This window comes from Scomber japonicus, chromosome 8 (assembly GCF_027409825.1).
Source record: "Scomber japonicus isolate fScoJap1 chromosome 8, fScoJap1.pri, whole genome shotgun sequence".
NCBI classification, from domain to species: domain Eukaryota; kingdom Metazoa; phylum Chordata; class Actinopteri; order Scombriformes; family Scombridae; genus Scomber; species Scomber japonicus.
The window spans coordinates 16,580,955-16,602,078 of NC_070585.1; the positions used below are offsets into that span (position 1 = coordinate 16,580,955).

At 40.9% G+C, this 21,124-nt stretch overlaps 6 protein-coding genes across 6 annotated transcripts; all 6 read left to right on the forward strand.

Annotated features, from left to right (window-relative positions):
• The first annotated feature begins 245 nt into the window (after positions 1 to 245).
• LOC128363431 (protocadherin gamma-A2-like) lies at positions 246 to 2,896 on the forward strand. Its single transcript, XM_053324433.1, has 3 exons — positions 246 to 592; positions 1,856 to 2,639; positions 2,888 to 2,896. The coding sequence occupies exons 1-3, from the start codon at positions 246 to 248 to the stop codon at positions 2,894 to 2,896; spliced, it is 1,140 nt and encodes a 379-aa protein (XP_053180408.1).
• A 1,088-nt stretch (positions 2,897 to 3,984) lies between these two features.
• LOC128363433 (protocadherin beta-16-like) lies at positions 3,985 to 6,348 on the forward strand. The gene is made up of 2 exons (XM_053324434.1): positions 3,985 to 4,268; positions 5,562 to 6,348. Exons 1-2 carry the CDS (start codon positions 3,985 to 3,987, stop codon positions 6,346 to 6,348), a joined length of 1,071 nt encoding a protein of 356 aa, XP_053180409.1.
• Positions 6,349 to 7,706: 1,358 nt separating this feature from the next.
• Positions 7,707 to 10,070, forward strand: LOC128363434 (protocadherin gamma-A7-like). Its single transcript, XM_053324435.1, has 2 exons — positions 7,707 to 7,992; positions 9,286 to 10,070. Exons 1-2 carry the CDS (start codon positions 7,707 to 7,709, stop codon positions 10,068 to 10,070), a joined length of 1,071 nt encoding a protein of 356 aa, XP_053180410.1.
• Positions 10,071 to 11,427: 1,357 nt separating this feature from the next.
• On the forward strand, positions 11,428 to 14,757 carry LOC128363435 (protocadherin beta-16-like). Its single transcript, XM_053324436.1, has 3 exons — positions 11,428 to 11,711; positions 13,002 to 13,770; positions 14,713 to 14,757. The coding sequence occupies exons 1-3, from the start codon at positions 11,428 to 11,430 to the stop codon at positions 14,755 to 14,757; spliced, it is 1,098 nt and encodes a 365-aa protein (XP_053180411.1).
• Positions 14,758 to 14,977: 220 nt separating this feature from the next.
• On the forward strand, positions 14,978 to 17,446 carry LOC128363436 (protocadherin gamma-A7-like). Its single transcript, XM_053324438.1, has 2 exons — positions 14,978 to 15,366; positions 16,660 to 17,446. Exons 1-2 carry the CDS (start codon positions 14,978 to 14,980, stop codon positions 17,444 to 17,446), a joined length of 1,176 nt encoding a protein of 391 aa, XP_053180413.1.
• Positions 17,447 to 18,450: 1,004 nt separating this feature from the next.
• LOC128363437 (protocadherin gamma-A7-like) lies at positions 18,451 to 21,066 on the forward strand. Its single transcript, XM_053324439.1, has 3 exons — positions 18,451 to 18,458; positions 18,705 to 18,985; positions 20,273 to 21,066. Exons 1-3 carry the CDS (start codon positions 18,451 to 18,453, stop codon positions 21,064 to 21,066), a joined length of 1,083 nt encoding a protein of 360 aa, XP_053180414.1.
• Positions 21,067 to 21,124: the final 58 nt, after the last annotated feature.

Consider the following 21,124-nt stretch of genomic DNA (forward strand, 5'->3'; position numbering starts at 1 on the left):
TACCGTGCATTGTGAGGCAGTGTTGTTCCCTCCCCTATCACTGCGTTTTACCAGAGGAAAGGATCTGTGTTACATATGAGCTGGAGTTCAACGAATACACAGTCGATTTACAATATAACGCTAATCTAAATTGACCGGAAGGTATGAGTGTTTCTCTCTGATTTGAAATCTTCATCAAACAATTCCGTTTGCTCGAATACCCTTGTTTTCACATGGCATTTAAAGAACATCATCGAGACAGAGGAATGCAATGGCGGCGGGGAGTGGAGCTATTTATTTTACTCAATATTCTTCTTAATCAAGCAGAGGCACAGATCCGATATTCAATCCCAGAGGAGATGAAAAAAGGGTCCCTTCTTGGTAACGTCGCACAAGATCTTGGTTTGGATCTAAAAAGGCTCCGTTCTGGGCGGGCCCGTATCGTGACCGGAGAAAACATCCAGTACACCGAGCTGAAGACAGACAAAGGGATTCTAGTCGTGAATGAGAGAATAGACCGAGAGCAGCTTTGTGGAGACCTGACACCGTGTAGCTTTACTTTTGAAATTTTATTGGAAAACCCGATGGAGTTACACACTGTGACTATAGAAGTGTTGGACGTAAACGACAATGCTCCCACTTTTCAAAACAGTCACTTGGAATTTGAAATAAGCGAATCAGCTGCGCTTAGTTCCCGTTTTGTTTTAGAGAGTGCGGATGATGCTGATGTTGGCGAAAACGGTCTGCAGAATTACATTTTGACACCGAACGACAATTTTGTTTTGAAACAACACGTCAATCCGGATGGCAGTAAATATGCTGAGATGGTGCTTCAAAAACCCTTAGACAGAGAAAAACAGCCACACCTGTCACTAAAGCTGGTAGCTGTGGACGGCGGAAACCCGCAAAGATCTGGTACAGTAAACATAGATGTCAATATTCTCGATGTAAATGACAATGCCCCGGTCTTTAATCAGTCGGTATATAAGGCAATATTGACTGAAAATGCGCCAAAAGGCACTCATGTTGTCACTGTGAACGCTAGCGACATAGATAACGGTTCAAACGGACAAGTTACATATTTCTTGTCAAAATCAAAAGCAGGAATAGCTAATTTGTTCGACATAGATGGGAGTACTGGGAGAATATATGTGTCGAGAGAAATAGATTTTGAAAAAGACAAAAAAATTGAGTTTAGAGTTGAAGCTAAAGATCAAGGCGGACTGACAGATTCTAGCAAAGTTGAAATTGAAGTAATTGATGTAAATGATAATGCTCCAGTCATTAATGTCATGTCATTCACTAGTCCTGTGTCAGAAGACTCCCCTCCTGGCACCACTATTGGCATAATTAATGTTAAAGACCTTGATTCGGGTGAAAATGGACAAGTACGGTGCACGCTCGAAGGCAGTGTTCCTTTTAAAATCAAATCTAATGTAAGAAATTATTATGCATTGATGACTGATGCTGCATTAGATCGTGAAAATCTGTCTGAATGTAACATCACTGTTGTTGCCTCGGACGGAGGATCACCTCCCCTCTTAAGTAAAAGAACATTTTATCTGAAGTTCTCGGATGTAAATGATAATGCTCCAGTGTTTCCACGGGTCTTTTATAGTGCGTTCATTCCAGAGAACAACCATCCGGGTGTCTCTGTACTAAGCATTAATGCGAAAGACCCCGATGAAAACCAGAACGCCCGTGTCTCCTATATTTTGGAAGAGTGTGAGATCGGTGGATCTCCAGTCTCTGAATATGTTTCTGTTAATGCAGAAAGCGGAATGATTCATGCAGTTCGCTCATACGACTATGAGCAGATCAAAGAACTCGTGTTCGTCGTCAAAGCACAGGATGGAGGCTCTCCTCCACTCAGTAGTAACGTGACCGTGAAAATAATGATACAAGACCAGAACGACAACCCCCCTCAGGTTCTGTATCCAGTCCAGACTGGTGGCTCTCTGGTGGCTGAAATGGTTCCTCGTTCAGCAGATGTGGGCTATCTGGTGACTAAAGTGGTGGCTGTGGATGTGGACTCTGGACAGAATGCCTGGCTCTCCTATAAACTGCAGAAAGCCACAGACAGGGCGCTGTTTGAAGTGGGCTTACAGAATGGAGAAATAAGAACTATCCGCCAGGTGACTGATAAAGATGCTGTGAAACAAAGACTGACTGTTATAGTGGAGGACAACGGGCAGCCCTCTCGTTCAGCTACAGTCATTGTTAACGTGGCGGTGGCGGACAGCTTCCCTGAAGTGCTGTCAGAGTTCACTGACTTTACACACGACAAGGAGTACAATGATAACCTGACTTTTTACTTAGTGTTGGCTCTGGCTGTAGTTTCCTTCCTCTTCATCACGTGTTTAGTGGTTATTATATCAGTGAAAATCTACAGATGGAGACAGTCTCGCACCCTGTATCACTCCAATCTCCCTGTGATTCCATATTATCCACCACGTTACTCAGACACTTTGGGGACAGGGACTCTCCAACACGTGTACAATTACGAGGTGTGCAGGACGACTGACTCCAGAAAGAGTGACTGTAAGTTCGGCAGAGCTGGTAGTCAAAACGTGCTGATAATGGACCCCAGTTCTACAGGGACGATGCAGCGGATACAGAGTGAAAAGAGCATCCTGGATGAACCAGACTCTCCTCTAGAGGTGAGGTTTAATAATTCAGTTTCATAATATTGCCCCCTTCTGGGGCTTCTTATTTTTTTAGTTGCATCGATTAAACACTTGCATTTTATGCAACTATTTTCAGAACCATGGACAGCATCTCTGTTAGCACAATTTCATAGAAATGCTGGTTCTGTTTATGTCATCATATATCCAGCATTGCCAAGCACACGGTCCTGAACGAATTCTGTCATATGTCATCTTTTTATGTTGCTGACTTGCGTCTTTAGGAAATGTAATGCTGTATTAATAATGGTAAAACTGCACCTTTCTGCGCCATGATTATTGCCGAAGTTGTTGTTTTTTACTTTGTTGTTTATACACCATTGAAGGGTGCTGCAGTTATGTTTGAAATTTGGAAACTAAATGCATCTGGTAAAGGTTGTGTAAGGATTGTAGCCACGTTTAAGTATACATTAATGCTATGTGATAGCATAAGTCAAAAGTCACGCCGTCCACACATGTTCTCTTTACAAAAACGTAAGGTACGCTAGTCGTATTTCTGCATTGGTATCGCATATTAATGTCAGAGGTACAAACGTTGCATACTCGTGTATTCAAACGAAACGGCTCCATTTCCACATCCATGTAGAAGGTCTGTATCATTCTATGACACGTTGTAAAACACGAAACAGTTTGATGGATTTTTCTAAACCGTATTTTTGAATTGCAACATTCATATTTCCATATAATTATGTGCTATATGTGGGTTTTTTATTTGCAATCGATGGTTTCATTTGTCAGGAAGACCAGCTGCATTGTAGGCAAATTGTTTGCGTTTCAATTTTTCTATCATTTTGGACAGCACCTTGTGTCACTTTACTGTGAAAGATAATTTGTTGTAAAACAAATATTGACTTCCATAGCTAAATACTTTATTAGACGTTTATTAGATGACGTTGTAAAGACCTGCTGAATGTATCTGTTTGGGTGTCAGTGCTGTCATCTTGGCCTCAGTTCATGTTCACTTCTCAGACTCTAAGGGACGCTGTTGGCCAGTAAAATAATTTCTATGTTGTGTCGTCATTCAGTCCACTCCCCATACAGTGAAGAAGGCTCTCTGTGTTTTATAGAGGTTTAGTGTCTGTAAGAGAAAAGACAGCTTGGCAGACCTATGTGTAGATATCTGAGACGTGATCATACAAGATAAGGGAGAGCACAACCATTTTACCTTCGCATTTCTTGGATATACGTCACCTTTACCGATTTTTCTGCTGCCAACATGGTAACTCGAAGACATCTCACCGACATATGCGAAAGATGGCGATTGTTTTGTGGACTGCGACGACAAATAGGACTGCTCATGTTCTTGATTCTTGTGGTTAACATGGTAGGTGGTCAGATACGTTATTCTATACCAGAGGAGATGAAGAAAGGCTCTGTCATTGGCAATGTAGCGCAAGATCTTGGTCTGGATCTGAAAAGGCTCCGCTCTGGGCGGGCCCGTATCGTGACCGGAGAAAACATCCAGTACACCGAGCTGAAGACAGACAAAGGGATTCTAGTCGTGAATGAGAGAATAGACCGAGAGCAGCTTTGTGGGGACGTAACACCGTGTAGCTTCAGCTTTGAGATGATTTTAGAAAATCCTATGGAATTACACAGAATTACCGTCGAGGTTTTGGATATAAATGATCACGCTCCCGTCTTCCCAAACAAAGATAGAACTATCAGCCTCGAAATAAGTGAATCAGCTCTAGTCGGAGTGCAGTTCCCACTGCAGAGTGCAGAGGATCTAGATGTGGGGCAAAACACATTACAAAATTATATTCTATCACCAAAGGATAATTTTATATTAAAGCAACATGCAAATCCAGATGGAAGTAAATATGTTGAAATGGTGTTGCAGAAGCCTTTAGACAGAGAAGAACGTCCACATTTCTCTTTAAAACTAATTGCAATTGACGGAGGAACACCACAGAGGTCTGGCACAGTAAATATAGATGTCACTGTTTTAGATGCTAATGATAATGTCCCAGTATTTAACCAATCAGTGTATAAAACGTCTGTAATGGAAAACACAGTGAAAGGCACCAATATTATTACAGTGAATGCTACAGATGCTGACAGCGGTTCAAATGGACGCATTACTTACAGCTTGTCTAACATGAAGGGAAGTGTAGCAGATACATTTAGTATTGATGAAAATACGGGCACAATTTCTCTGTCTGGTCAGATAGATTATGAAAAGGACAGAAAGTACGAGGTGAGAGTAGAGGCAAGGGATCAAGGTGGGCTAACCGGGACAAGTAAAGTTATATTTGAGGTTGTTGATGTCAATGATAATTCCCCAGTTATACATATTATGTCATTTTCCAGCCCCTTGTCTGAAGATGCGCGTCCCGGTACAACAATTGCGATATTAAACATAAAAGATGCAGATTCTGAACACAATGGACAAATAAAATGCTCTGTAGATGGAAAACTTCCCTTTAAAATCGAATCATCTATAACTAACTATTACAATTTGGTCTCAGATCAATATTTTGATAGAGAATCCGTCTCAGAATATAACATAACAATAACAGCCACTGATTTCGGTTCCCCTCCTCTTTCTACCTCAACAAAATTAACTCTAAAAATATCTGACGTGAACGACAACGCACCATTATTTGATAAAAAGATTTATTCTGCCTACGTCACAGAGAATAATTCCCCTGGAGTTTCAATATTTGCTGTCAGCGCGCGAGACTCTGACTGGAATCAAAACGCCAGAATCTCGTATCTTTTAGAGGAAACACAGGTCAGCGGAAGTCCAGTTTCTACTTATGTGTCTTTAAACTCTGAAACTGGAGTTCTTAGTGCGGTTCGCTCCTTTGACTATGAGCAAATTAAACAGCTTCAGCTGATAGTCAAAGCTCAGGATGGAGGCTCTCCTCCACTCAGTAATAATGTGACTGTGAAAATAGTGATCCAGGACCAGAACGATAACCCCCCTCAGGTTCTGTACCCAGTCCAGACTGGTGGCTCTCTGGTGGCTGAAATGGTTCCTCGTTCAGCAGATGTGGGTTATCTGGTGACTAAAGTGGTGGCTGTGGATGTGGACTCTGGACAGAATGCCTGGCTCTCCTATAAACTGCAGAAAGCCACAGACAGGGCGCTGTTTGAAGTGGGCTTACAGAATGGAGAAATAAGAACTATCCGCCAGGTGACTGATAAAGATGCTGTGAAACAAAGACTGACTGTTATAGTGGAGGACAACGGGCAGCCCTCTCGTTCAGCTACAGTCATTGTTAACGTGGCGGTGGCGGACAGCTTCCCTGAAGTGCTGTCAGAGTTCACTGACTTTACACACGACAAGGAGTACAATGACAACCTGACTTTTTACTTAGTGTTGGCTCTGGCTGTAGTTTCCTTCCTCTTCATCACGTGTTTAGTGGTTATTATATCAGTGAAAATCTACAGATGGAGACAGTCTCGCATCCTGTATCACTCCAACCTCCCTGTGATTCCATATTATCCACCACGTTACTCAGACACTTTGGGGACAGGGACTCTCCAGCACGTGTACAATTACGAGGTGTGCAGGACAACTGACTCCAGAAAGAGTGACTGTAAGTTCGGCAGAGCTGGTAGTCAAAACGTGCTGATAATGGACCCCAGTTCTACAGGGACGATGCAGCGTGAAAAGAGCATCCTGGATGAACCAGACTCTCCTCTAGAGGTGAGGTTTAATAATATATCTCTTTAAATGTGGCCCATTTTTTGCCTACGTTTTTAGTTGCATTGATTAAACACTTGCATTTTATGCAACTATTTTCAGCACCATGGACAGCATTTCAGTTTTCACAACTTAATCGAAATGCTTTTTCTTTTCATGTCATCATAGATGCAACACTGGAAAGCACATACTCCTTTAACACATTGTGTCATATGTCTTAATTTTATGTTGCTGACTTGCTTGTTTAGGAATGTAATGCTACATTAGTATTGTGAAAACTTTACGTGTCTACCCAATGTCTACTGCCAAAGGTTTTTTGTTGTTTTTTTTTACTTTGTTGTTTATACATTGAAGGACGCTGCAGTTATTTTTTCCCGTTTGGAAACTAAAGGCACCTGGTAAAGGTTGAGTAAGGATTGTAGTCACTGTTAAGTAATATGTACTTTAATGCTAAGTGAATCCTTAAGTCAAAAGCCTCACCGTCCACACATTTTCTCTTTAGAAAACGTAAGGTACACTAGTCGTATTTCTGCATTTGTACCGCATATTGATATCTGCGGTAATAATGTTTTAAAAAAGTTACATACTCTTGTATTCAAACGAAAATGCTGAATTTCCACATCCATGTCGAAGATGTGTATCATTGTGTGACACTTTGTAAACCATTAAGTGGTTGTATGGATTTTTAACGCGTATTTTATGATTGAAACATGCATATTTGCATATAAGTCTGTGCTATATGTGGGGCTTTGATTTGCAATCGATGATTTCATTTTTGTTAGTAAGACCGGCTGCATTGTAGGCGAATTTGTTTGAGATTCAGTTTTCTATTATTTTGGACAGGACGTTTTGCTCTTTGCTGTTAAAGATAATTTGTTGTAATACAAATATTAAGTTGAAATGTGTTTTCATTCATGGCTAATACTTTATTACATGTCTTCCCAATGTGATGATCACATCTTGTAAAGATGTGCTCCGGTTATCTGTCTGGGTGTCAGTGCTGTCATCTTGGCCTCATTTCATGTTCACTTCTCAGACTCTAAGGGACGCTGTTGGCCAGTAAAATAATTTCTATGTTGTGTCGTCATTCAGTCCACTCCCCATACAAAGAAGAGGGCTCTCTGTGTTTTATGGAGGTTTAGTGTCTGTAAGAGAAAATACAGCTTGGCAGACTTGTGTGTAGATATCTGAGACGTGATATAACAAGATAAGGGAGAGCAGAACCATTTTACCTTCGCATTTCTTGGATATACGTCACCTTTACCGATTTTTTTGTTGCCAACATGGTAACTCGAAGACATCTCACCTACATATGCGAAAGATGGCGATTGTTTTGTGGACTGCGACGACAAATAGGACTGCTTATGTTCCTGTTTCTCGTGGTTAACATGGTAGGTGGTCAGATACGTTATTCTATACCAGAGGAGATGAAGAAAGGCTCTGTCATTGGTAATGTAGCGCAAGATCTTGGTCTGGATCTGAAAAGGCTCCGCTCTGGGCGGGCCCTTATCGTGACCGGAGAAAACATCCAGTACACCGAGCTGAAGACAGACAAAGGGATTCTAGTCGTGAATGAGAGAATAGACCGAGAGCAGCTTTGTGGGGACGTAACACCGTGTAGCTTCAGCTTTGAGGTGATTTTAGAAAATCCTATAGAATTGCACAGAATTACTGTGGAAGTTTTGGATATAAATGATCACGCTCCTGTCTTTCCAGATCAAGATAACAGTATCAGCTTCGAAGTAAGTGAATCAGCTGTAGTCGGAGTGCAGTTTCCACTGCAGAGTGCAGAGGATCTAGATGTGGGGCAAAACGCATTACAAGATTATATTCTATCACCAAACGACAATTTTATATTGAAGCAACATGCAAATCCAGATGGAAGTAAATATGTTGAAATGGTGTTGCAGAAGCCTTTAGACAGAGAAGAGCGTCCTAATTTGTCTTTAAAGCTAATCGCAGTTGATGGAGGAACACCACAGAGATCTGGTACAGTAAATATAGATGTAACTGTGTTAGATGCAAACGACAATATTCCGGTTTTTAACCAATCGGTATATAAAGCGTCCGTAACGGAAAACACAACAAAGGGCACTAGCATTATAACAGTGAATGCTACAGATGCTGATAGCGGTTCAAATGGACTTATAACTTATAGTTTGTCTAAAATGAAGGGAAGCGCAGCAGATAAATTCAGTATCGATGAAAGCACTGGCACAATTTCTCTATCTGGTCAAATAGATTATGAAAAAGACCGAAAGTATGAAGTTAGAGTTGAGGCAAAGGATCTAGGTGGTTTGATCGGGACAAGTAAAGTTATATTTGAGGTTGTTGATGTCAATGATAATTCTCCCATTATAAATATTATGTCATTTTCTAGCCCCTTGTCTGAAGATGCACGTCCTGGTACAACGATTGCTGTATTCAACGTAAAAGATGCAGATTCTGAAAAAAATGGACAAATAAAATGTTCTGTAGATGGAAAACTTCCCTTTAAAATCCAATCATCTATAACTAACTATTACAATTTGGTCTCAGATCAATATTTTGATAGAGAATCCGTTTCAGAATATAACATAACAATAACAGCCACTGATTTCGGTTCCCCTCCTCTTTCTACCTCAACAAAATTAACTCTAAAAATCTCTGACGTAAACGACAACGCACCATTATTTGATAAAAAGATTTATTCTGCCTACGTCACAGAGAATAATTCCCCTGGAGTTTCAATATTTGCTGTCAGCGCGCGAGACTCTGACTGGAATCAAAACGCCAGAATCTCGTATCTTTTAGAGGAAACACAGGTCAGCGGAAGTCCAGTTTCTACTTATGTATCGTTAAACTCTGAAACTGGAGTTCTTAGTGCGGTTCGCTCCTTTGATTATGAACAAATTAAACAGCTTCAGCTGATAGTCAAAGCGCAGGATGGAGGCTCTCCTCCACTCAGTAGCAACGTGACAGTTAAAATGATGATCCAGGACCAGAACGACAACCCCCCTCAGGTTCTGTACCCAGTGCAGACTGGTGGTTCCCTGGTGGCTGAAATGGTTCCTCGTTCAGCAGATGTGGGCTATCTGGTGACTAAAGTGGTGGCTGTGGATGTGGACTCTGGACAGAATGCCTGGCTCTCCTATAAACTGCAGAAAGCCACAGACAGGGCGCTGTTTGAAGTGGGCTTACAGAATGGAGAAATAAGAACTATCCGCCAGGTGACTGATAAAGATGCTGTGAAACAAAGACTGACTGTTATAGTGGAGGACAACGGGCAGCCCTCTCGTTCAGCTACAGTCATTGTTAACCTGGCGGTGGCGGACAGCTTCCCTGAAGTTCTGTCAGAGTTCACTGACTTTACACACGACAAGGAGTACAATGACAACCTGACTTTTTACTTAGTGTTGGCTCTGGCTGTAGTTTCCTTCCTCTTCATCACGTGTTTAGTGGTTATTATATCAGTGAAAATCTACAGATGGAGACAGTCTCGCATCCTGTATCACTCCAATCTCCCTGTGATTCCATATTATCCACCACGTTACTCAGACACTTTGGGGACAGGGACTCTCCAACACGTGTACAATTACGAGGTGTGCAGGACGACTGACTCCAGAAAGAGTGACTGTAAGTTCGGCAGAGCTGGTAGTCAAAACGTGCTGATAATGGACCCCAGTTCTACAGGGACGATGCAGCGGATACAGAGTGAAAAGAGCATCCTGGATGAACCAGACTCTCCTTTAGAGGTGAGTTTAACAATTTAGCTTCTTAATAGTGCCCCCTTAATGCCTACGTTTTTAGTTGCATTGATTAAACACTTGCGTTTCATGCAACCATTTTCAGCACCATGGACAGCATCTCAGTTTCACAACTTCATAGAAATGCTGGTTCTGTTGATGTCATCACAGATGCAACATTGGAAATTACATGCTCCTGAACGAATTGTTTTTATGTCTCTTCATTTTGTGTTGCTGACTTGTGTCTTTAGAAATGTAATGCTGTGTTTATAATGTTAAAACCTTAATGTTCTGCGCAATGTTTACTTATTTTTAAAACTTTGTTTATACATTATTGAAAGATGCTGTAGTTATGGCTGATGTTTGAAAGGCAAAGGCATCTGGTAAAGGTTGAGTAAAGTTTGTAGTCCCGTTAAAATAAAATATGCATGAGTGCTAAATGATAGTAAAAGTCAAAAGCCTCACCGTCCACATATGTTCCCGTAGAATATGGAACGTACACTAGCACAGTTTCTGCATTGGTACCGCATATCAGCGGAATTGATAATAATATATATATTTTTAAAGTTGCATACTCGTGTATTGAAGACGAAGCTGCTTAATTTCTACATCCATGTAGGAAGGCTGCATCGTTATATCACAATTTGTAAAACACTAAATGGTTGTATGGGTTTTTTAAAAAAAAGCCTATATTAGAATTAAACCATGGATATTTCCACATAATTCCGTGCTATATGTGGGGGTTTTCATTTGTAGTTAGTTATTTCATTTTTGTCATGAGGCCGGCTGCATTTTACGCGAATTGTTTGAGATTCAGTTTTCTGTTATTTTGGACAGGACGTTTTGCCACTTTGTTGTGAAAGATAATTTTTTTGTAAGACAAATATTAAGTGAAAATGTGTTATTTTATTAATTGCTAAGTACTTTAATACATGTGTTCCCAATGTTGATGATCACAAGTTTTAAAGATGTGCTCCATTTATCTGAGTGTCAGTGCAGTCATCTTGGTCTCAGTTCATGTTCACTTCTCAGACTCTAAGGGACGCTGTTGGCCAGTAAAATAATTTCAATGTTGTGTCGTCATTCAGTCCACTCCCCATACAGTGAAGAAGGCTCTCTGTGTTTTATAGAGGTTTAGTGTCTGTAAGAGAAAATACAGCTTGGCAGACTTGTGTGTAGACATCTGAGACGTGATATAACAAGATAAGGGGCAGCACAACCATTTTACCTTGGCATTTCTTGGATATACGTCACCTTTACCGATTTTTTTGTTGCCAACATGGTAACTCGAAGACATCTCACCTACATATGCGAAAGATGGCGATTGTTTTGTGGACTGCGACGACAAATAGGACTGCTCATGTTCTTGCTTCTTGTGGTTAACATGGTAGGTGGTCAGATACGTTATTCTATACCAGAGGAGATGAAGAAAGGCTCTGTCATTGGTAATGTAGCGCAAGATCTTGGTCTGGATCTGAAAAGACTCCGCTCTGGGCGGGCCCGTATCGTGACCGGAGAAAACATCCAGTACACCGAGCTGAAGACAGACAAAGGGATTCTAGTCGTGAATGAGAGAATAGACCGAGAGCAGCTTTGTGGGGACGTAACACCGTGCAGCTTCAGCTTTGAGATGATTTTAGAAAATCCTATAGAATTGCATAGAATTACTGTGGAAGTTTTGGATATAAATGATCACGTCCCTGTCTTTCCAAATCAAGATAAAATTATCAGCTTCGAAATTAGTGAATCAGCTGTAGTCGGAGTGCAGTTTCCACTGCAGAGTGCAGAGGATCTAGATGTGGGGCAAAACGCATTACAAGATTATATTTTATCACCAAACGACAATTTTATATTAAAGCAACATGCAAATCCAGATGGAAGTACATATGTTGAAATGGTGTTGCAGAAGCCTTTAGACAGAGAAGAGCGTCCACATTTCTCGTTTAAACTAATCGCAGTTGACGGAGGAACACCTCAGAGGTCCGGTACAGTAAATATAGATGTAACTGTGTTAGATGTCAATGACAATGCTCCAATATTTAACCAATCAGTTTATAAAGCGTTTGTGATGGAAAACACGACAAAGGGCACTAGCATTATTACAGTAAATGCCACAGATGCTGATAGCGGCTCAAATGGACTCATTACTTACAGTCTGTCTAAAATGAAAGGTGGAGCAGATATATTTAGTATTAATGAAAATACTGGCACAATATCAGTGTCTAGTCAAATAGATTATGAAAAAGACCGAAAGTACGAGGTGAGAGTAGAGGCAAAGGATCAGGGTGGTCTAACCGGGACAAGTAAAGTTATATTTGAAATTGGTGATGTCAATGATAATGCCCCAGTTATAAATATTATGTCATTTTCCAGCCCTTTGTCTGAAGATGCACATCCTGGCACAACAATTGCTGTTTTCAACATAAAAGATGCAGATTCTGAACAAAATGGGCAAATAAAATGCTCTGTAGATGGAAAACTTCCTTTTAAAATCGAATCATCTATAACTAACTATTACAATCTGATCTCAGATCAGTATTTTGATAGAGAATCCGTCTCAGAATATAACATAACAATAACAGCGACAGATTTCGGTTCCCCTCCTCTTTCTACCTCAACAAAATTAACTCTAAAAATCTCTGACGTAAACGACAACGCACCATTATTTGATAAAAAGATTTATTCTGCCTACGTCACAGAGAATAATTCCCCTGGAGTTTCAATATTTGCTGTCAGCGCGCGAGACTCTGACTGGAATCAAAACGCCAGAATCTCGTATCTTTTAGAGGAAATACGGGTCAGTGGAAGTCCAATTTCTACTTATGTGTCTTTAAACTCTGAAACTGGAGTTCTGAGCGCGGTTCGCTCCTTTGATTATGAGCAAATTAAACAACTTCAGCTGATAGTCAAAGCTCAGGATGGAGGCTCTCCTCCACTCAGTAGCAATGTGACTGTGAAAATAATGATCCAGGACCAGAACGACAACCCGCCTCAGATTCTGTACCCAGTCCAGACTGGTGGCTCTCTGGTGGCTGAAATGGTTCCTCGTTCAGCAGATGTGGGCTATCTGGTGACTAAAGTGGTAGCTGTGGATGTGGACTCTGGACAGAATGCCTGGCTCTCCTATAAACTGCAGAAAGCCACAGACAGGGCGCTGTTTGAAGTGGGCTTACAGAATGGAGAAATAAGAACTATCCGCCAGGTGACTGATAAAGATGCTGTGAAACAAAGACTGACTGTTATAGTGGAGGACAACGGGCAGCCCTCTCGTTCAGCTACAGTCATTGTTAACGTGGCGGTGGCGGACAGCTTCCCTGAAGTGCTGTCAGAGTTCACTGACTTTACACACGACAAGGAGTACAATGACAACCTGACTTTTTACTTAGTGTTGGCTCTGGCTGTAGTTTCCTTCCTCTTCATCACGTGTTTAGTGGTTATTATATCAGTGAAAATCTACAGATGGAGACAGTCTCGCATCCTGTATCACTCCAATCTCCCTGTGATTCCATATTATCCACCACGTTACTCAGACACTTTGGGGACAGGGACTCTCCAACACGTGTACAATTACGAGGTGTGCAGGACGACTGACTCCAGAAAGAGTGACTGTAAGTTCGGCAGAGCTGGTAGTCAAAACGTGCTGATAATGGACCCCAGTTCTACAGGGACGATGCAGCGGATACAGAGTGAAAAGAGCATCCTGGATGAACCAGACTCTCCTCTAGAGGTGAGGTTTAATAATATATCTCTTTAATTGTGGCCCATTTTTTGCCTACATTTTTAGTTGTATTGATTAAACACTTGCATTTTATGCAACCATTTTCAGCACCATGGACAGCATCTCAGTTTCACAACTTCATAGATATGCTGGTTCTGTTTATGTCATCATAGATTCAACATTGAAAAGTACATGCTCCTGAACGAGTTGGTTTTATGTGTCTTCATTTTGTGTTGCAGTGTTTATTTATTTTTAAAACTTTGTTTATACATTATTGAAAGATGCTGTACTTATGGCTGACGTTTGAAAAGTAAAGGCACCTGGTAAAGGTTGAGTAAAGTTTGTAGTCCCGTTAAAATAATATATGAATGAGTGCTAAATTATAGTAAAAGTCAAAAGCCTCACCGTCCACATATGTTCCCTTTAGAATATGGAACGTACACTAGCACTGTGTCTGCATTGGTACCTTATATTAGCAGAAATGATAATAATATATATATTTTTAAAGTTGCATACTCGTGTATTGAAGACGAAGCTGCTTAATGTCTACATCCATGTAGGAAGGCTGCATCGTTATATAACAATTTGTAAATCACTAAATAGTTGTATGGATTTTTAAAAAAGCCTATATTAGAATTAAACCATGGATATTTTCACATAATTCCGTGCTATATGTGGGGGTTTTCATTTGTAGTTAGTTATTTCATTTTTGTCATGAGGCCGGCTGCATTTTACGCGAATTGTTTGAGATTCAGTTTTCTGTTATTTTGGACAGGACGTTTTGCCACTTTGTTGTGAAAGATAATTTTTTGTAAGACTCATATTAAGTGAAAATGTGTTATTTTATTAATTGCTAAGTACTTTAATACATGTCTTCCCAATGTTGATGATCACAAGTTTTAAAGATGTGCTCCATTTATCTGAGTGTCAGTGCTGTCATCTTGGTCTCAGTTCATGTTCACTTCTCAGACTCTAAGGGACGCTGTTGGCCAGTAAAATAATTTCAATGTTGTGTCGTCATTCAGTCCACTCCCCATACAAAGAAGAGGGCTCTCTGTGTTTTATAGAGGTTTAGTGTCTGTAAGAGTAAATACAGCTTGGCAGACTTGTGTGTAGATATCTGAGACGTGATATAACAAGATAAGGGGCAGCACAACCATTTTACCTTGGCATTTCTTGGATATACGTCACCTTTACCGATTTTTCTGCTGCCAACATGGTAACTCGAAACCATCTCACCTACATATGCGAAAGATGGCGATTGTTTTGTGGACTGCGACGACAAATAGGACTGCTTATGTTCCTGCTTCTCGTGGTTAACATGGTAGGTGGTCAGATACGTTATTCTATACCAGAGGAGATGAAGAAAGGCTCTGTCATTGGCAATGTAGCACACGATCTTGGTCTGGATTTGAAAAGACTCCGCTCTGGGCGGGCCCGTATCGTGACCGGAGAAAACATCCAGTACACCGAGCTGAAGACAGACAAAGGGATTCTAGTCGTGAATGAGAGAATAGACCGAGAGCAACTCTGTGGGGACGTAACACCGTGTAGCTTCAGCTTTGAGGTCATTTTAGAAAATCCTATAGAATTGCATAGAATTACTGTGGAAGTTTTGGATATAAATGATCACGCTCCCGTCTTTAAAGATCAAGGAAAAGCCATCAGCTTCGAAATTAGTGAATCAGCCGTAGTCGGAGTACAGTTTCCACTGCAGAGTGCAGAGGATCTTGATGTGGGGCAAAACGCATTACAAGATTATATTTTATCACCAAATGATAATTTTATATTAAAGCAACATGCAAATCCAGATGGAAGTAAATATGTTGAAATGGTGTTGCAGAAGCCTTTAGACAGAGAAGAGCGTCCACATTTCTCTTTAAAACTAATTGCAATTGACGGAGGAACACCACAGAGGTCTGGCACAGTAAATATAGATGTAACTGTGTTAGACGCAAACGACAATGCGCCAGTATTTAACCAATCAGTTTATAAAGCGTCCGTGATGGAAAACACAATGAAAGGCACCAATATCGTTACAGTAAATGCCACAGACGCTGACAGCGGTTCAAATGGACGCATTACTTACAGCTTGTCTAACATGAAAGGAAGTGCAGCAGATATATTCAGTATCGATGAAAATACGGGCACCATTTATCTGTCTGGTCATACAGATTATGAAAAGGACAGAAAATACGAGGTGAGAGTAGAGGCAAGGGATCTAGGTGGGCTAACCGGGACAAGTAAAGTTATATTTGAAATTGGTGATGTCAATGATAATGCCCCAGTTATAAATATTATGTCATTTTCCAGCCCCTTGTCTGAAGATGCACGTCCTGGTACAACAATTGCTGTTTTCAACATAAAAGATGCAGATTCTGAAAAAAATGGACAAATAAAATGTTCTGTAGATGAAAAACTTCCCTTTAAAATCCAATCATCTATAACTAACTATTACAATTTGGTCTCAGATCAATATTTTGATAGAGAATCCGTTTCAGAATATAACATAACAATAACAGCCACTGATTTCGGTTCCCCTCCTCTTTCTACCTCAACAAAATTAACTCTAAAAATCTCTGACGTAAACGACAACGCACCATTATTTGATAAAAAGATTTATTCTGCCTACGTCACAGAGAATAATTCCCCTGGAGTTTCAATATTTGCTGTCAGCGCGCGAGACTCTGACTGGAATCAAAACGCCAGAATCTCGTATCTTTTAGAGGAAACACAGGTCAGCGGAAGTCCAGTTTCTGCTTATGTATCGTTAAACTCTGAAACTGGAGTTCTGAGTGCGGTTCGCTCCTTTGATTATGAACAAATTAAACAGCTTCAGCTGATAGTGAAAGCTCAGGATGGAGGCTCTCCTCCACTCAGTACCAATGTGACAGTGAAAATAATGATCCAGGACCAGAACGACAACCCGCCTCAGGTTTTGTATCCAGTCCAGACTGGTGGCTCTCTGGTGGCTGAAATGGTTCCTCGTTCAGCAGATGTGGGCTATCTGGTGACTAAAGTGGTGGCTGTGGATGTGGACTCTGGACAGAATGCCTGGCTCTCCTATAAACTGCAGAAAGCCACAGACAGGGCGCTGTTTGAAGTGGGCTTACAGAATGGAGAAATAAGAACTATCCGCCAGGTGACTGATAAAGATGCTGTGAAACAAAGACTGACTGTTATAGTGGAGGACAACGGGCAGCCCTCTCGTTCAGCTACAGTCATTGTTAACGTGGCGGTGGCGGACAGCTTCCCTGAAGTGCTGTCAGAGTTCACTGACTTTACACACGACAAGGAGTACAATGACAACCTGACTTTTTACTTAGTGTTGGCTCTGGCTGTAGTTTCCTTCCTCTTCATCACGTGTTTAGTGGTTATTATATCAGTGAAAATCTACAGATGGAGACAGTCTCGCATCCTGTATCACTCCAATCTCCCTGTGATTCCATATTATCCACCACGTTACTCAGACACTTTGGGGACAGGGACTCTCCAACACGTGTACAATTACGAGGTGTGCAGGACGACTGACTCCAGAAAGAGTGACTGTAAGTTCGGCAGAGCTGGTAGTCAGAACGTGCTGATAATGGACCCCAGTTCTACAGGGACAATGCAGCGTATACAGAGTGAAAAGAGCATCCTGGATGAACCAGACTCTCCTTTAGAGGTGAGTTGGTTAATTTAGATTTGCTGCTGTGATTTTATGTCACTCTCTTTTTGCATATTGTGGTTGAATTGATAATTCACCTCTGCACACGTCATCATCACTTTCAGCACCATGGACAGCATCTTAGTCATTTTGGGTTACTGTTTTGATTATGCTTCTCCGTAATGTTTTGCACATATAATCATGGATATCATATGGTTTCAGTGGTTAAAACCACTTCGTCGATGAATGTAGTCACGGGTTAATAATAAATATTATTCAATTAATTAATTAGTGACGCTTTATTACAGGAACTTCTCACGGCCGGTTTCGATGTTAACACTTGTGAAACCACACCCCGAGTTAAACATCCTAATATTTGGCTGCACCATATGAAATTCCAACTACTACATGCATTGATATGCACATCACGATTTTCCACAGATCTTAATGTAGAACAGTTTCATTAATGAAACATTCATGGGACTGCGGTAGCTTCTTTAAGTCCATATGTAACAGCAACATTTTATTTTAGGAGTCAATGTTGCAATTGTAGATCATGGGCATTCTCAGATGGATAACCGTTTATATAGCCTGCTTGGAAGTAGCAGTTTAGTTTATCCATTTGGACTTCATTTGTTTTGTTTTTATTGTTTGTTTGTTTTTTTTACCAAGTTGTAGAGCACATGTATTCTCTTCTCTTGTTCCTTTAGTGCGTTAACAGTATTTTATAATTTACAGTTTTTAAGGTTTTCAATTTGGAACCCCAGTGATTTAACCAAGCGCAACTTTGCTTTTTTATTTGTAGTATGCTAATTAATCGTTTGTTTCGAGCTATCGTGATAAAAAAAATGTTTTGAGAGAAATTGTGGGTATTCATCTCCTATGAAGATTGAACTTCACATCATTTTCATGTTCATGTTCATCGAGTGGACTCTAAGGGACGCTGTTGGTCAAGTAAAAAAATATTCAGAACAGTGTTTTAGGCGGTGCCTTTCTTTTCTCTGCTCAGTGGAGAGTGTATATGCTTTAGTCTGTAAACGATGTTGAGGTGTGCGCCGAGAGAACCGCCTTTGATTTGATATTCGCATTTTTTGCTACGCACAAGCGGTAACTTGGGACGTTATTGCTGTTAATCTACACTTGAATAACGTGGCGGTGAATCGTTGGGTTTTAGTGTTTGTTTATTGTCATATAAAGTTAATTTTTATAACATGGATTACAAATACCGGACTCTAAGATGGCGTTTGAGCTACAAACTGCGGTCGCAAAACATTTTGCTTCTCCTTTTTCTCAGTCATATCGTTGGAGGTCAAATTCGCTATTCAATCCCAGAAGAAATGAAGAAGGGCTCTCTAATCGGTAATGTCGCCTTGGATCTTGGAATAGATATGCAGAGGCTCCGTTCTGGTCGGGCCCGTATCGTTACCGGAGACAGCATCCACTACACCGAGTTGAAGACAGACAAAGGGACTCTAGTCGTGAATGAGAGAATAGACCGAGAGCAGCTCTGTGGAGACGTCACGCCGTGTAGTTTCAGCTTTGATTTGATTTTAGAGAACCCTATGGAACTACACCACGTTACGGTCGAAGTATTGGACATAAATGATAATTCACCTTCTTTTCATCAGCACGATATGAAATTGACAATTGGAGAATCAGCCGCACCGGGAGCACGTTTTGTTTTGCCAACAGCCAACGATCCTGATGTGGGAGTCAACGGGCTGCAGGGCTATGATTTGTCTCCAAACGACAATTTTGTTTTGAAAAAACATTCAAATATTGACGGAAAAAAATATGCGGAGATGGTGCTAGAGAGAATGTTGGATAGAGAGACATATCCAAGTCTGTCTCTAAAGCTGATTGCAGTGGACGGTGGAGCGCCCCAGAAATCTGGTACAGTAAATATAGATATCACTGTCCTAGATGCTAATGATAATACGCCTGTTTTCAACCAGTCAGTCTACAAGGCCACTGTAATGGAAAATGCCCCAAGAGGTACCTATATCGTCACTGTGAATGCCACTGACGCAGATAGTGGATCAAATGGTTTGATTTACTATTCTATTTCTAAAATGCAAGGAGACATTGATAATATATTTGTAATTAACAAGACTACAGGTGCAATTTTTCTTTCAGGGCAGGTTGACTATGAAAAATCCAAGAAATATGAAATACGCATTGAGGCAACAGACCAGGGAGCTTTAACAGATTCTTGTAAAGTCGTTGTTGAGGTGACTGATGTGAATGACAATCCACCGATCATTAATGTGATGTCATTCACTAGTCCAGTGTCAGAGGACTCCCCACCTGGTACCACTATTGGCATTATAAATGTAAAAGATCTTGATTCGGGTGAAAACGGACAAGTCAATTGCAAAATAGAACAAAATGTACCTTTCAAGATTAAATCCAATTTAAGAAATTACTATACTTTGATAACAGATACCGTATTAGATCGTGAAAGTGTTACAGAGTATAATATCACTATAGTTGCAACAGATGTAGGAAGGCCTCCTCTATCAACAAACAGAGCCTTTAATTTAAAAATATCTGATGTAAATGACAATGCTCCAATTTTTCCACAAAGTGATTACAGTGCGTTTTGCACAGAAAATAACTCTCCGGGAGTTTCTGTTCTCACTGTAAAGGCTAAAGATCCAGATGAAAATCAAAATGCCCGTATTTCTTATATTCTGGAGAATTCTAATATCGGTGGATCTCCTGTTTCTGAATATGTTTCTATCAATTCGGAAAATGGGGTAATACATTTAGTGCGTTCATTTGATTATGAACAAATCAAACAGCTGACTTTCGTCGTCAAAGCTCAGGATGGAGGCTCTCCTCCACTCAGTAGTAATGTGACTGTGAAATTAATAATCCAGGACCAGAACGACAACCCCCCTCAGGTTCTGTACCCAGTCCAGACTGGTGGTTCTCTGGTGGCTGAAATGGTTCCTCGTTCAGCAGATGTGGGCTATCTGGTGACTAAAGTGGTGGCTGTGGATGTGGACTCTGGACAGAATGCCTGGCTCTCCTATAAACTGCAGAAAGCCACAGACAGGGCGCTGTTTGAAGTGGGCTTACAGAATGGAGAAATAAGAACTATCCGCCAGGTGACTGATAAAGATGCTGTGAAACAAAGACTGACTGTTATAGTGGAGGACAACGGGCAGCCCTCTCGTTCAGCTACAGTCATTGTTAACGTGGCGGTGGCGGACAGCTTCCCTGAAGTGCTGTCAGAGTTCACTGACTTTACACACGACAAGGAGTACAATGACAACCTGACTTTTTACTTAGTGTTGGCTCTGGCTGTAGTTTCCTTCCTCTTCATCACGTGTTTAGTGGTTATTATATCAGTGAAAATCTACAGATGGAGACAGTCTCGCATCCTGTATCACTCCAACCTCCCTGTGATTCCATATTATCCACCACGTTACTCAGACACTTTGGGGACAGGAACTCTCCAACACGTGTACAATTACGAGGTGTGCAGGACGACTGACTCCAGAAAGAGTGACTGTAAGTTCGGCAGAGGTGGTAGTCAGAACGTGCTGATAATGGACCCCAGTTCTACAGGGACGATGCAGCGGATACAGAGTGAAAAGAGCATCCTGGATGAACCAGACTCTCCTTTAGAGGTGAGTTTATTCGTGTAGCTTCATCTCAGTTCCTACATTTGTCTTACTGTGTTAGGTTACACTGATAGTAAACCGT